Source organism: Scomber japonicus, chromosome 22, assembly GCF_027409825.1.
Source record: "Scomber japonicus isolate fScoJap1 chromosome 22, fScoJap1.pri, whole genome shotgun sequence".
Lineage (NCBI taxonomy): Eukaryota > Metazoa > Chordata > Actinopteri > Scombriformes > Scombridae > Scomber > Scomber japonicus.
In genome coordinates, this window is record NC_070599.1 from 13,621,028 (window position 1) to 13,637,192 (window position 16,165).

The following is a 16,165-nucleotide window of genomic DNA, read 5'->3' on the forward strand; positions in this document are numbered from 1 at the left end:
CTAGATTTTGGACTCTTGATCAGAAGTAAGTTTTTGGCAGTTGTATTATTATATTACATTAAAATATATTACATTTGAACTATTTTATAGTCAGAAAATATAAAGTATCAGTTAATCAAATCAATAATTCTCAGATGAATTGAAGATGATTGTTAGTTACAGCCCTACATTTTTGTACCATGAACTATATCAAACTAAAATGTTGAACATTTACACAATACCCCAGGAAAGTTGTGAAAATACAGTCATAAAGAGATGAGAGAGGTTGAAAGAAGTTATAAGTTTCAAAAGCTGCTGTCTCTCAAGAGCTCAACATGATTGACATAGTTAACGTGGGTTAAATAAAGGAGCTAGTTCGAAATTGACTCCCCATCAATGAGTCATCTAGAGGTTTTAAGAATTATTGATTATATGTTGTATAAAAGGGTTCAGTTATTATACAGTATCAATGGAACCACACAGTCTTGAGTTGGAGTTTAGTTTTTTTTCAAACTTCCATACTAGTGATGTCTCCATTTGGCAGCAATGTAAGGTCACCTGTTTAAGTTGAAATATATAGGCCACCATACACTATATATAGACGACTTAATGAATGCTGTGTATACATTATAGAGGTCAAACTAAGCACAGTTTGAACAGCAGTCAAATACATATAGGTGAACGTCATTGGTTGTCACACAACAGGAACAGAGAAAAAGCTTCTGAGGAAAAGCCCTGATGACTGTCTTCTGTTACTGCTACATGCCATGAGGTAGTCGTTACTTTAGCAGAATACAGTGTACCTGTTTCTCCCTCCAGAGCAGCACTCCTTCCTCAATCAGTTGCTGCTTCAGTCGCAAACCCTCATCCAAGGTCCTCATCTGGCCCTCCACATACTCTCTTTCTCTCTGTCCCAGATTCCTGGAAGAGAGAGAGAGAAAGAGAGAGATGGAAAGAGGATACACAGTCCCATCATTACTGAGAAAACATCGGCCATCCCTGCTATGGTCACTGAGATGGCGCAATCCAATTTTTAAGGGCCCACAATGCAGCAGGAATCCAAATGGGAAAATAGAAGAGTAAATAAGATGGGGGCTGATGCTCTGTGGCTGAACTAAATTGTTTTTGAAGTCGGGCAAACACAATATGAGTGTGGACCTTGTGAAAACATAATGAGATATACTCTGCTTGTATGCGGTTTTTTGAGGCGAATGGCAGTGAATGAAATAATAGAGGACTGTCAACAAAAGAAGTGGGTTACAGTATTAGAAGTTACATTTGAGCAGCGGGCTACAATTCAGCATTAAAGGTATAGTCAATCTTTCCAGTGGAGATCAGAGGAAGTGGTAAATATGACCCAGCGAGGTCTGAGTTTGTATAAATATTTTTTTCACAAACCTACCATCTCTGCAGTACGCAATTCATATCCAATAGAAACTACATTATCTACATAAAAATCACCTCTGTACAATTTACAGTGGGGGGAGAGGGGGGGGGGGTGTAATGAGATGGTGAGTCAGGTCTGTCTTTATCATGGATGAACTCTTCAGGGCAATTTTGTGATGCATTTACATTACAAGAAGAAGTCTGATCCGCCTCAAGTTTTTAATCATAGTGACACCATGCCCCCTGGTGGCACAATGAATGAGTCACTATCACACAGTCACAGCTGAACTGAGCACTCTATCACACTGTTGCTATGATATATGGCTTCATTTAAATACTTTGATAGAAGAAAATCTGCATTTTTATCAAATTACTTCCAAATGCAAAAGTTTGATATATTTCCCCCATGTAGAACAAACTGGCTATAAGTCTTGTTTGTATTCAGATTCTTCAGCAATAAATGGTCCTCGCTTGAATCAAAAAATCTGCATGTGTTATTTTTATAAATATTGAATCTCAGTTTTCATTCAACTGACCAGCAAGAGTTCTGGCAGCGAGCGTGGCTGTTGTATTCGTCTGAGGCGTCGCAGCAATCTGGCAAGAAACACAGGAGAAACCAATCCAATGCACAAGAGAACAGAGGAGCATACAACATATCAACAAGGGGAGCTCATCAATATGTCTTTATTCTAAAAATCTTATGGCTATGGACAATACTTCATTTGAACCATCAAATACATACAGAGTCAAGTTAAAAACAATAAAAACACATAATTATCAATTATAAATCATTTATTTTCAGCCTTTCATTTCTTACATACATACACAAGAAAATGAATCTGCAACTGTTGTCCTTTCATTTTTTAATCAAATTCAAAGATGTTGCTAAATATAAGATAATTAATTGAATACTTTCGGGGGTGTTGGTTGGACATTTTCTGTATTTTATTTCATTTTATAGGCAAAACATAATGATTAATTGAGCCTAAATTCAAATATCCTTAAAAATGATACAGTGTTTGCACAAAACAAATACAAATGTTTATTCTCTTCAGTACAGATATTGTTAATCTAGCTTGTCACTTTTCATCCTCAAAAAGATGAAGATTAGATCTTTGTGTCTGCGTGATATCTCTCTCCGGTTCAGAGGGGGTCTCCTGAGATCAGCCACTTATAAGATCAACTGCATGGTGTTTTGTGAGAGCTCAGATCTGGTTTTTGCTCAGATGTTTCACCCAAGAGAGTGGGCACAGTGTGAAATTTCTCAATTATCCAGAACCCCATTGGTGACTGCTGGAACAAGAGCATTACAGCCCAGAAAAGGAAGCCAATGGAAATCTCTCAACAACCATTCGGAGAGGAAAAAGAGAGGATGTGTTAGCGATTAAGTGGCTCCATTCAAGGCAGGGGAGGTATTAGAAGACAAGTGGGAGTAGAAAAAAAAAGGAGGGAGGAGAGCAAGCAGGAGACTTTGGGAAATATTCCCCGACTGCTCTTTCATTCTTCAATCTTTCAGGGTTTTTTTACCCCATGATGGTTGCACGCTGTCTAATGCTCCCGAAAGTGCTAGTGACAGAGGAGATGTCGACAATGGAATGTATTGATTTTAACCAAACCGGAGAGCTACTGGAGAACAAAAAAGTGGACGTGAAGGGGGGAGGGCTGAAAAAGTATCTGATTATGTATTTGCTGTGGCAGACTTTATCAGAAAAAAATGGAGAAAAGCTTTGAGACAAAGAACCGATGTTTTTCAAGGAAAGCTGAGTGAGTGTGCACACATCTGGGTGTGTGTGTGTGTGTGTGTGTGTGTGTGTGTGTGTGTGTGTGTGTGTGTGTGTGTGTGTGTGTGTGTGTGTGTGTGTGTGTGTGTGTGTGTGTGTGTGTGTGTGTGTGGATGAAGGAGCCAGGTTGCTGTGGAGTGCCAGTATGTATAGCAACAGGTCACTTTTCTAGTATAATTGTGAAACCTAAATTCCTGCTCAGGTTGGCAAAACACACACACACTGGGAAATGAAAATAGGACAACTTGTTACACAATGAAAAGAGCATGTATTTTAATAAAACCCTGAAAACTACCTATTATGAAATAAATAAGTTGCAAGCTATTAGAGCACATTCAGCATCAAACCATTCCAACACATCATTTTATGCAAGAATAAACTTATTAATCATTATAACTTCTTGTCCTTGAAAATGCAAAAGGCATAAAACATTGTTGATCCATTGCCTCACCTCAAAAAGCTTCCCTAAAGTAAGTTTATTAAGGCTTCCTACGTAATATAAAATAAAAAGCCTTACCACAGATGCCATCATTAACTCGTGATGATGGGATGTAGTGTGGGCGGAAACCCAGGTTGGTGCAGTAGAATCGGCCGCGAGGACAGGCTGAGGTGCCTACACGGGCCCAAGAGCATGCATAATAAACTGATGTTCAGACACTAATGAAACTAATCAAAACTATTTAGAATATGTGCACAGGGAGACATTACATCCAGTTAATGGTGAGAGTAACACATTAAATGATCTGTTTTCAGCCTCTTAACAATCACTGGTGCCAATGAGGTTGTCATTTTTGTTTAGTTGCTGTTGTTTTGTGTTTTTCCAACTAACCAGCCTGTGTTTTCACTAGTTTGAAAGTCAATAACCACTGTGCTTTACAGCCTTGTCCATTACTGTCAGCTATTTTAAAGCTGCATACACCAGCCAATTGAAGAAGTAGTGTGCCCCAACCCAAGTGTGTAGTACAAACTAATCTTAACATTCATTTTGAATAGTAATAACTGAAAAAATTGCAAAAGGAAGTAGTTTGAATTTTTTTTTTCTTTTTGGAGTGGTACATTTCCTTTTTTTCTCATCTGTGAATGTACTCATACTATAAAAAAGAGTATATGTTATTACATGGAAATAGGACACATTAAATCTGGTTTGGAGAAATTTCCCCTCTCTCTTTTCCTGTTAGCACTGCACTCAACTGGCTGCATCTACTGTCGCTCTGAAATCTTTGTTGTGGGTAGGTGAATTTTCATTTATTAACCCTTCTGTACTCGTTAACAAGTACAGGAGTTAAGTTCTTATTATGCACCATCTTTGCCAAGTAGATCTGTTTGAAGGCTCCACAAAACTCAGAAATAGTTTCAGAAAGAAATGAGCATGTGGAGGACTACAACACAGATTGTGAACTTGTGCAATTAAAATTTTGGACAGGAAGCCAATAAGAGTGCACCACTGCCATGTTTTCAAGAAATTAAATATGTTAAGTTTTGATCATTTGATTATATTTGCTAAGTTATTTATAAATGTCTAAATATCCAAGGTTCTTGGTGAGCCAGTGGTATCATTCAGGGTTTTTGGATCCGTAATATGAGGAGTGTCCATTGGGAATTGTAAGGTGCCCTTTCATAAATCATGATTTGGACAGATGGTATTTTCTGTTTGGGGGATCAACATGTAGAACTAACAACCCACAGAACTCAGAGTAGCTCATGATGGGGATGATTATAAACTCAATACCAAGCAGTTTTTGAAAAGGGATCAGTCACAGTCACGAAAGATCTGGTGCCCCTTGTTATGCTACTTTACTTTAATTGATGTTAAACTGTGTATTGTGCTGTTTGCTATGTACAGTATATCATTGATGAGTTCTGTGTTTTCTGCTATACTATATGTATTGTATAGTTTTAAAAAATGTTGTGATGCTAAATCTTTGCTCTAATACAGAACATTACATACATAAACTATTAGCGGTGCCAGTAAAGTGTCAACCCCTGCAGTGGACCACTGCACAGAATAATGGTTCTGCATTTAATTTCAGACATTCTTTGTGAAGTCCTCAGTGGCATCTCACATTGGCTCAGATTCCCTGACAAACAATAGATTATATGGAGGCAGAGCTACATCGTCACTGATTATTTAAGAACAGCAGATCTCGGCCACATGAACATTAAGTTCAATCAAAACATTTAATATTTTGGTGCATGTGCTATCATCATTACCTGTCTGAAAAGGTTTAGCACATGCATTAGTAACAACACATACATAAGCATCCTCTGGGGGGGGTTTTGTTTGTTTGTTTGGTTTTTTAAAACTGGTGGAGTCCATATTTTCATATTGAACCTGACACTTTACTTATATGTGTGAATATGTGTGTTTCTACTGCAAAAATATGAAACAACTTCAAAAATCTCACATGTGTAATATATGTTTACAAACACTGCATGAAAGCTAAGGCTATCCAAACAGCAAAAGACAGCCAGGTTTTAATTCATCTGGACCAAAAAAAAAAACTCAGACTTTTATAGTTTTTTAGAGATATGATGGCAAAGAATCACATGTCACAGTTAACTAACACTGGTATACACAGTCTTTACCTGGTTCATCAGAGCCATCCTCACAGTCACAGTAGTCATCGTTCACCTGCTCGAAGGGGATGATTTTAGACCCATCGATGCACAGGAAGGATTTTCTCTCCTTGTAGAACCGCTTGTCTATTATAGATTAAAAAGACATGACACACTGAGGCGTGTTGACCTTGAGCTGCAGCTAGTGACAACATGTAAACAAACGGGGGAGTGAAGTCTGTTCTTATCTAACTTTAAACATTTACTTTGGGGTAAAAGCTCAGTGGTGTCTGTGATAAGAAATGCTACTAGAAGTGGAAACATAAGAAAGTAGTACTGCTGCTAGCTTAGAAAACCTTTAAATGCTATGTACAGCTGTAACAAAGTGTCTGCTGTGATAACAACTTCACAAGTCCTTATGACATGTTTTCTGTGTTGAAGCTGCAGAGGTGTAAAAGTTATAATGTTGTGTCGAATTTGGCTGCCTAGCCTTAAGCTAGCAGGTAAGAGACAGTGAACTTACAGGACGAAGATATTCCCCTTATTTTCCGCGTGTCTACGTGACCACACCAAAAGACAGCGGCGATAATAATGTGGAAACGCATGTCCGAAGGCAGCACTGTAAAAAATGTTGTCACTTTCTGCACAAAAACCCGCTCAAATGCGTTTCAAACTCATGATGCTCTTCAGTCATTTAAGATTTAAACCATGTCCTTGCTTCCTGAAACATGTGATCACGTGACGCTTCTGGAGCTTTCTATTGGTTGTCATGGGAACTCGACTGGCCAATGACGAGTGAGAATGGGTTCTGAGGCGGAGAAAGGCACTTGTTCATATCTTTATTTCTGACTTTTACTTTATTTATTTTTTTCAGAAAGGAAAGGCGATTACTTTACAAGCTTTTTCAGCCAGTTAAAATGATTTGCAGTGTAGTATTAACATCTTTCCACTTGTTTATGGGAGAGGTCCATGTGTGGATATGTGTGACGAATATTAATCATCATAATAATACCTAATGCATCCTGCACGTTTATTATATTGTCACAAAAGCTCTGGAAATGCTGCCTTCACGATCACAGTAGATAGCAAGAAAAGTGTCTCAAATGACATCAAGGTGTATTGAGGGACTCATTAATTACACTTAAGGCTATATTATAACGTTCCAAAGTTCCATTCATTCACAACACTGAAGGCTACATTATAACGCTCTTAAGTTCTATTCATTCAACACAGAACCATTTAAACCTTGTGACTCTGTTATATCAATCAGTGGAAGCGTGGCCGCCATAATCAATCTTATTAACAGGTGCGTTTTTCCTCCTGTGAAGTGTCAAAAACGTGCCTTTCAAAACGTTTCTATTCGTTCATTTTATTGTAACATTTCACCACCATTGTGTTTCCACCTTTCATTCTCATTTGCCATTGTAACGTTGCACTAGTCTATTATATAGGCTAGTCGTGCATATGGGCTGTTTCTGATATGACTTTAATATGCTATACGCAGCTTTTTCAAGGCTCATAGATTTTATATTTCATGTGTATTTTATTGTTTTATACATTCTGGAAAGGTGTCAGTATCTACCTTTTAACGAAATGGTGAAGTTCCAGATGTGTGTAGATAGATAGATAGATAGATAGATAGATAGATAGATAGATAGATAGATAGATAGATAGATAGATAGATAGATAAATGAATAATGAATGCAGATACAACCAGACATCTAGCGACAGCTTTATTAATGATAAACTATCTGTACAAAATGTATACTATAAAAACAAACACGTTTGAAAAGGAAATTGTCAAAATACAGGGATTTTAATCGTAACCCTAAATGGTACAATTCAGGCACTTAAAAGGCGAAGGCCAATCTGAAATTCGATTAACTGAAGAAATAAAATAATAAAAATGTCACTTGTTCATTTGGCACCTTTTGGATTTCATTTTTCATTATTAAATCGTGCGTAAAGGCCTGTATGGCACAGTGACTCCTTGCTCTGAAGGTAAGAAAAGTCTCGGATCATGCCTGGGAAAGAATAGGAGTCCAAGGGGGGACGCAGTGGAAACACTGGCATCAGTCCGGATGTCATGTATGGTGACATAAAACCTGTCATTCCGCCGTTTCCAGATGAATAGGCCAGTCTTAAGGGACTGACACTGAGACGAGGGTTTAGCCCGTACAGGCTGTCACCCCCGGCCGCGGTCGGTGGCATGTGGAGCGGGGAGAAAGCAGACTTGTTCCCCACAGCACCCAGGGCTCCAGGCAATGCCACCGGAGGCCTGAGCATGTTTGGGTGATTAGACAGTGACAAGCTATCAGAGTCAATTTTGTTCTCTTTGGAGCTCAACACCAGTTCAATTGATTTGACAATGTCACCTTTGCACGTTCTCACCATAGACTCCAGGGTGTCCCGTTTCTGATGGGGGAAGATCTTGGCCATGATATCGGTGGGGTCCCGATCCAGGCTCGGGTAGTCCTTTGGTTTCTCTGATTCGCTTCCTGACTCCGGGTCCGAGGAGGAAAGACACCTCTGTGGACTCTCTGTGTGGTCTGAACGCTGATCAAACACCGGGGATGGACTCGCACTGTCTTCATTGAATAAAGTTGTGTCGTCTTTGCTTGGAGACAGTTCCTTCTGGTCGTGTGGAGAGGCCAGTCTTACTGTGTTGGGTGCAAAGAGGGGTCGGCCCATGAATCCGTTATAAAAGTTGTACTTGCTCAGTTTATCATCTGAAATATAAACAGAAAAACAGGTGGTTCATATGTGTACGGTTCTGTCAGTATCCAAGTTGTGCGTAAAATGCTTGAAACAATGCAAAACGTTTTAGAAAGTATATTTTTGTTGTAACTCGAATAGCAAATCTTTAATGTGAATATCGATTAATAATTCAGTAATAATAATAATAATAATAAGCCACGCGGTGACAGGTAATAGATGCCTTTAGAATAAACTTAGAATTAATATTTTTCATTTCAACTTACCATCTTTGTGGGTGTCTGTTCTGAAAATATCAAAACTGGGAGCTGTGGTAGTGTTGCTGGTGGCTGCTGGCACGCCGGGGCCTACTGGTGACCCCTGAGAAATCCCTGTGTCCCCTCCGACCGCCGACCCGGGATACAAGAGCCGGAGCTCACGGGCCTCGCTCTCCTCCTGCGCCTGCTGCCTCCTCAGCGCCACCTGAGCGGCCATCACCCGCTGTCTCTCTGCTATCAGGGTGCATTTAGCACATACGCAGTCTCTCCACCGGCAGAAGCGCTTATGGCCTTTAAGCGCGGACACCACGCCATGGTTCCTGCATCTGGCACACTTCGGAGTGCGTGGGTATCCTCTCTCCAGCGCGGGGTTGCAAGCCCGGAGGAAGAGAGGCGGTGGACGCATGAGGGACGGTGGCACCTGCAAGCCACCGAGTGGATTGGCAGTGTGCCCGGGCAGAGCAAGCGGTCTGATCCTGTTGTCCATTGCCTCAGGGATGAAAATAAAGTAGTCTGACTGTCCAGTGCAGCTATTCAAGTTAAATCATTTAGGTTGTTGGCCTTGTCTGAGTGACTGGTGACTCTCTACTGCCGCTGGCACCCTGAGCCAGCGCGCCTTAAGAGTCTCCTCTCCAGGTGGTTTGACATGAAATACAACACCCTCGACACACCCCTTTCCGCTCCAGCCTCTTATTGTAAAACCCTATCATGTTTATTTGCATCCCGGATGAATAGTGGTCTAATCTGATGCAACTGAGCCTATAGTAGTTTTAGAATGAGGCCTGCCAAGACCAGACCTTCCTATTTAATTGCATTTTAATACATGTGCTCTGCTAGAAATAACAATTCTAACTAAAGGGGGAAAAAAGTTGCTTAAGATTTATTGCATTTAATATGTACCACTAGTCATAGCAGTATAGAAGTATTTTTTTAATTACAGTTTTTTTTTTTTTAATGCAAAGAAAGACATGTTGCCTCAGGTCAGCTAGATACAATGACCCCCTGAGTCACCCTACTGAGCAATGAATATTCACTATTAGGATGTTTTTAACACAACAATGGCACTATAGTCACAAAGGTAACAGGTAATTATCTACCTGGTTATTCTGTTGAACAAATTACCTTGACAAAAGACCCATCTGTCAACAAACACCCAGCTAGATTGGTGGATAACTAATCACACCTTGTCACATGTTTCATTCATTTCTCTCCATTCAGACAGGATCCAGTTACACACAACAGATTGCCTTACTGTTATTACACGGACAACAACTTAAGCATAATGTGACAAACTAACACAGGCAGTCACCAAGCGAAACACACAACTAATGTTAGCTTGGTATATGAATACAACATACTATCTCCATTATGATCTTAACTTAGCTGTCATGTGCAAACTGACACTGGAAATGGTGAAAAAAATGTTAAAAATGATAGTATCCTCAACTATTAGACATCTCCTAATCATCTGCAGATGTAAGAGCAAGACATTAGCAGCTTCTCATTGTCTCCCTGTAGTTCCGACTCCACTAGACACCCTCTGAATAATGGATGTGGGTTAAAGAGGCAGTGGATGGAATCACTCAACCCCCTTGTGGCGTTTTACTGAGATAATGACTCCCTGAAGGGCATCTCCAAGGAAGGTCTGCTACAGCACAGGCTAGAAAAATCGCTTATGATATAATACACAATAATTTGATGCAGACATAACGATTACTTGTCATTAATATTACAACTTACCACACTTACAGGCTGGTGGGTATTCACACTTGCTGATAAAGGAAGATAACTGTTTTAGAAACCAAGACTCACGAGTGACTGAAGGTACTTTTATTGTTCCCTGTTCCATTTTAACCTCTTCTCTGCATGGATGCCTGCTCCATCAATCCCTCAGTGATGGATCTTATCAGAAGCAAGGAGCTGAAATATGCACACCTGCACAGACACACAATCATGCATGTACATATGCAAAGACAGTATTTATGTGTACCGGTGTTTGTCGAAACAAAAGCATCCTGATAATGAGTTGCACAAAAGAGGCTTCGACAATAAACGAGTATTTGCAGAAAAGATGTTCCAGCCCTTGCAGATAGGGGTTGGTACAGACTCACTCCAGCTGTGCAGGATACCACAGACATGAATATAATCTGAAATGCATTCATCAACACAGAGTGCATGTGCTAAAACATAAATAAATGCCAGTGATGCAGATGCAGTGTCGACGCACACACATCTTTTATCATGTCATCCACTGTGAAGTGGAATTTGAGGTTTGGATTTATGGCTTACAAGTTTATCCAGGTACATTAAGCTGCTGTCACCTGGCTTTTCATATACAAGTAGGTGGTTTACTGTATAGCATGGATGGTGTCGAGGAGCAGCATGGTGTCAAAAAGCTTGTGTTAATGTGTGTCACTATATACTGAGCTCTTGGAAAGGCTCAATTTCAGTCATATTTTCTAATTACCCTGAGGAGGAGAAAAGAGGGACAAAAACAGCTGTTTTGGGAAAGCCTCTATAAATTGGATTAATGGATAAAGGCTGTGGTGTTATATTTACTCATTCACTGCCTCTTTGGCCTGTCTCTGGATCACAGGATTACTTAAAGGTGCAGTGTATTGACTTTTAGTGGCATCTAGTTGAACGGTACAGAAGTGTATTGCTGCCACGCTGCCAGAAAAACAAAAAAAAATCAGTATCACGTTATAACATGAAATTAATTTTGTTATAACGCAAAACTCATATTTGAATGAGGAAACGTGTGTGGAGAACAGTTAAATATACTTCATATTTGGGTTGAGACGAAAGACCTGCTGTTACTGAGCACAGTGAAGGATACTGTGATAAATATGCTTACACTGAGAATGATTTATAACATGATAAGTTTCACGTTATAATGAGAAACTGAAGCTTTTTTATTTTTCTGGTGTGGCAGCAATCCGTTTCTGTAGAACGGACTTGGCAGAAATGGAATACATGTATAATCAATTGTTGTGTTTTCGTTACCTTAGAATGAGCCATTTATGTCTATAGGGAATAGGTCCACTTCCATGGAGTCCACCATGTTGTACCGCCATTTTTCTACAGTAGCCCAGAACGGACAAACCAAATCCTGGCTCTACAGAGGGCCTTTTGGGTTTTTCGCCATTTTTTTGCAATCTGCAACCTCACCACTAGATGCCACTAAATTCTATACACTGCACCTTTAAAGCCAAGGCTGGTTGTTCAAAATGCCTTCAAACCATGACAGTTTAACCTTAAGACAAAGTCATTTTTCAACTACCATTTGATTATAACAACTAGTACATACAAGTATTATCTTTGCATCTTTACCTTTAGTCCAGTTCTTAGCACAATATGCTTTTAGAATTTTTCAACCCTAGCTCCCAATACCAAGCAGAACGAAGGGATTAGCAGGGATAAGTGCAGTTAGAGTAGATAAGGCTAGACAGTGTCTTAATTGTGTTCTTAACAGATCTGCCCATGTCAGATATGGTGTTTCATCGCAGCCATGTGCCTCCTAGGACAGGGCTTTATCAGACCAGCTTCTTATCTGAAGCAAGGTGGCTGCTAATCTACTCACAAATCTCACAAAACCTGATTATGTCTCCTACTGTCAGAGAGATGGAGAGAAAGCGGGAGGGGGGGGTGAGGTAAGAAAGGAGGGCAGACAGGAAAGGAAACTCATCATTAAACAGTAAATCATACTATCTGGGCTAATGTTTTTTTTTCTTGTAAAATATATATTGTAGATTCTGTTTTCATATCAGAATACACTCTTACACCCTCTATGCCAATATCTCTTTATCCTACCATGGTTATTTGGATCTTGTGCCGCAGCTGCATGTTCTCTGATGCACAATGGATGAAATCATGTCACGTCACGTCATGTTATTGTTGCTAACTGAAATACAGAAGCCAGGGAAACCAACACGTGACATGACTTTGACATGGAAACATTTCAGTGCCTTAAGTCTGAAGACTGCAAGCATTGTTTCTGACAAATACGGCACTCAAATTACGACTAATTCCCCTCTCTCTCAGCATGCAAAAGGGTGTTGACCTTTGTGTGTTTACTCTCTCATCTGTCATTTCGCACCCTTGTCATTTAAGTGCCACACAGTAGCCTCCACTTTAGTGCTGATGGATGAATGACCACCAATGATGGTCAGGTTTTTTTTTTAAGTGTGATCATTTGTATCAAACATTTGGAAAAATGTGTGATACAAGTGATCATTTTCTTTTCATATAAAGGTAATTTTCTCCAGACTGCTGCATTTTGTTTTGTATTAAAACACGGTGCAAAAAACATAGACCAAGTAAACGGATTTGTGTTCCGTGTGACGTGTGTGGCCTCAGTGGAGTTCGAGGAGCAACTTTGCTTTTAGTGGAGCTTTCAAGATCATTTCCTCTGTTTTTATTTTTGTGCCAGAGGATGTTGACTGTTGCTGTGCTGTGGACTTGGTGTCTCTGTTTACAACGCCTGGAGCATATGCTACGCCTTTGCCAGCATCCTACAGAAAAAACATCCTCATACAACTTTCTCTGGAGATCAGACTACGAGGTTGCTTTGAGGTGCAAAAATTCATGTTCATGTATGTTGGATCTAGAGGTTTGTTCCAAAATAAATTCATGACTTTTGACAAAAAGGTGATCTTTAAAAATAACTCAACTACTATTTTAAATAAGACTTGTATTTGCGTTTTGGGGGAGGGAAATATTGTTATTTCTTATCTCAGAGCTATAGTCACTACCTAAAATTCTGATTGTGTTTTTATATGCAAAAAATATGATGAATTCAGACACTATGATATAAATCCATGCATAAAACTACTTAAAATACATAGTAGCACCAGTATAGTCATTTGTGCTTATATAGTAGCTACTTCCAAAGCTGGAGCTAACAGACTATTAGCCTGGCTTAAAATAAAGCCTGGAAGCAGCTAGTAAAGCTCTGTTCAACGCTCAATTTTTACCCATTAACACATGTAAAAATCACTAATTAACACTTTACATCTTTTTTGTTGAATATGGTCAAACACTGAAATGTAAAAGCTTCAAATAGTGGATTTTGAACTGTGAATTGGACAAATTCTTGCCATAATATAGTATGTTGCAAAAAACTTTCATCTAAAAAGAAGAGAAACAAAAGTTTTAAAAAATTCTTATAGGATCATCCACCACTGTTCATTGATTAAAAAAAGAATTATAATATTATAATGTGTTAATGCTTTTTTAGCAGTGAGTGAATGAAAAATCATATCATAACTGTGTTACACCCAAAATTTATACAGGGTCCATGCAGAGAGGAAGGGAAGCATCCACATTATACTTGTACACACCTGTGCATTTGAATACACCAGATAATAGATTTCTCTGATTACTTGTCTCTCCCCATGGACTATATATTCTGCTATCTTTTTCCATCTTCTTGTCCTCTATTCAATATTCCTGCGTTTACTCTCTTTCTCCTCCTCTCACACCTTTATTGGTGGTCCAAGTCTGGTAGGTATCCATCAGGGCCCCTCACTTAGCCCAGCAATGCCTCAGTGCCAATGAACAATGGTGAGCCAAAGACAGCCAGCTTGGCTCATGAGCTCTGGGTTTGTATGTGTATGTCTGTGAGCGTGTGTGTGTGTGGGTGGGTTGTGTGTGCACCCATGTGTACTAGTTTTAATCATGCATATTACATCTGCATCAACATGGTGCATCTATAAGGAAATGCAGGTTCACTGTCTTTGTGTGTGTTTTGTATGCATTTAAGTGCTTTAAGTGCTAATGATAAGTGTGTGTGTCTGTGGGTAGGGAACATTAGTACCTTGAAAGGTTCTGGTCAGGTGCCAGTGAATACAACCTTCACTGTCTAAACAGGTTAAGATTGAACCCGAGAGTTTGCTCGTTCTGCACTTACTCTGACTGCACTCTCTATTTGTTTCTTGTCAAAGATGCTTCTTCATTTAACGATACACTTACAAGCTTTGCAGCTCAACAATGCATAACTTAGTGGCAGATGAGCACGACCCTCTGTGAAGGATTTGAAGAATCAGGTTTCTAAATGTGGGGTTTTTTCTCATAAAAATGTGCCACTTGACAGAGAGCCAAAGAACACATCAACGAGGAAATAAATGTGCTAATGATAGACACAACGTGGGAAAGAATCCTGGGTTGGTACTTTCTGTCTGTGCGTTTAGTGTCTACACTGGTGAGAAATATTTTGGCAGTCACGCATGACTTTTAAATTCCTAAAATTGTACAGTTGCACCGTTTTTAAAAAGAGCTATATATATTATTGTGTTGATTATTTGAGGTTAATTAAAATTCATTAGTTTGTCACTGAGACAGAAAGCACTCCGGTTGATGTACATGCATACAAAAAACTGCTGATGAAGAGAGAGAGTCTTCCTCCTCTTTGTCATATATACACAGGCAAACAATCAGACCCCCAAAGCCTTGTTTACTGGGTCTTGTGTGAAAGGATTTGTTGTCTTCCTAATAGCAATGGATTCTAGTTCATTTCTATTTGCTAAAGAGATTTCCTCCAGCTGTGATGGGCTTCAAATGTCTTTAGGATCAGATTAGGAAGGAGTAAGAATCCAGTACACTAAATCTGATGTCAGTTGTTGAGAACGTTGGAGGGGTTAGACAGAAGAACATTTTGCATTATTATTGTGGAAGCAAAATATGTATATGTGCTAAATGTGTGTTGCTATTGCAGTCCTTGACCTCCTTTAGAGTGGATCTATGATACTTACTTTCACTGCTGCAATGCCAGAAGGTAGAACAATCACACAGTAGAACAATCTTAAACATGTCTAGATTGCAATAACTGCATTAAAGGAACAGGAGACCGTTGAGAACTGACAAGAAAAGGGGTAGGTGAAGCATAAAGAAGGCAAGTTTGCTATCAGATGAACACAGAGCACAGGGAGAGACATCAGTGCTGCACATCTCTGCAAGGGTGTTATGGGAAAATATTCTAGGCTTTCAGTAACAGACAATAACAGCTTAGAAATTGTTAAACATTGTCTCTGATAGCAACTGGCATCTGCAGAAACAAATCTGTTATGAGTTGCTACTGAGATTAGAGGAAACATGAAACCCACAGAAAAGATAAAGCAGTTAGGAGGGGGTTTGTATGCATAAGAATATATATATAGTCTCAATGTATGTTTTATTGAATATATACTTTTGTGGGTATAAATGTGTACTTTGAGTGTATTTTCAAACATCCATTACTTTGTGTATGTAAATAGATTTTTCATTTTACCAAGTCAATAATGTGTGAGATGCATTTTCTCAGTACTGGATTTTCCAGAGCCAGCAGAACCGGAATAGAGATAAACGGTGTTGGTAACAGTTGTTGAAATACCGACTTAGCCGGCCCTATCTTTGCCCTTAGTACACCGGGAACTTCATGTTTCACATGAACTCTGTCCATTTCTCATAAAGGAAGCCACTGAGTCGTGATAAATCTGTTACAGTTGAACAGAA

At 39.3% G+C, this 16,165-nt stretch overlaps 2 protein-coding genes across 2 annotated transcripts in view; both read right to left on the minus strand.

The window, feature by feature from the left end:
- The window catches only part of LOC128383709 (glucosidase 2 subunit beta-like), a 132,708-nt gene extending 126,306 nt beyond the window's left edge, over positions 1-6,402 (minus strand). The window contains exons 1-5 of the mRNA XM_053343305.1: positions 6,226-6,402; positions 5,733-5,849; positions 3,664-3,759; positions 1,902-1,959; positions 783-900 (exon numbers count right to left, since the gene is read on the minus strand). Of these exons, the coding sequence (XP_053199280.1) occupies positions 783-900; positions 1,902-1,959; positions 3,664-3,759; positions 5,733-5,849; positions 6,226-6,307 (471 nt within the window). The 5' untranslated portion in view covers positions 6,308-6,402. The remainder of the gene's footprint in view (positions 1-782; positions 901-1,901; positions 1,960-3,663; positions 3,760-5,732; positions 5,850-6,225) is intronic.
- A 1,238-nt stretch (positions 6,403-7,640) lies between these two features.
- LOC128383392 (doublesex- and mab-3-related transcription factor A1-like) lies at positions 7,641-9,161 on the minus strand. The gene is made up of 2 exons (XM_053343025.1): positions 8,684-9,161; positions 7,641-8,431 (listed from the first exon to the last, which is right to left on the minus strand). Exons 1-2 carry the CDS (start codon positions 9,159-9,161, stop codon positions 7,641-7,643), a joined length of 1,269 nt encoding a protein of 422 aa, XP_053199000.1.
- Between the last annotated feature and the right edge of the window lie 7,004 nt (positions 9,162-16,165).

What these genes read in the sequence shown, in the direction of transcription:
- LOC128383392 (XM_053343025.1), bottom strand. Translation starts at nt 9,161, where the DNA reads ATGGACAACAGGATCAGACCGCTTGCTCTGCCCGGGCACACTGCCAAT. An exon ending in AACAGACACCCACAAAGATG is followed by an intron (nt 8,432 to 8,683) that starts GTAAGTTGAAAT and finishes TTTATATTTCAG; the next exon opens with ATGATAAACTGAGCAAGTAC.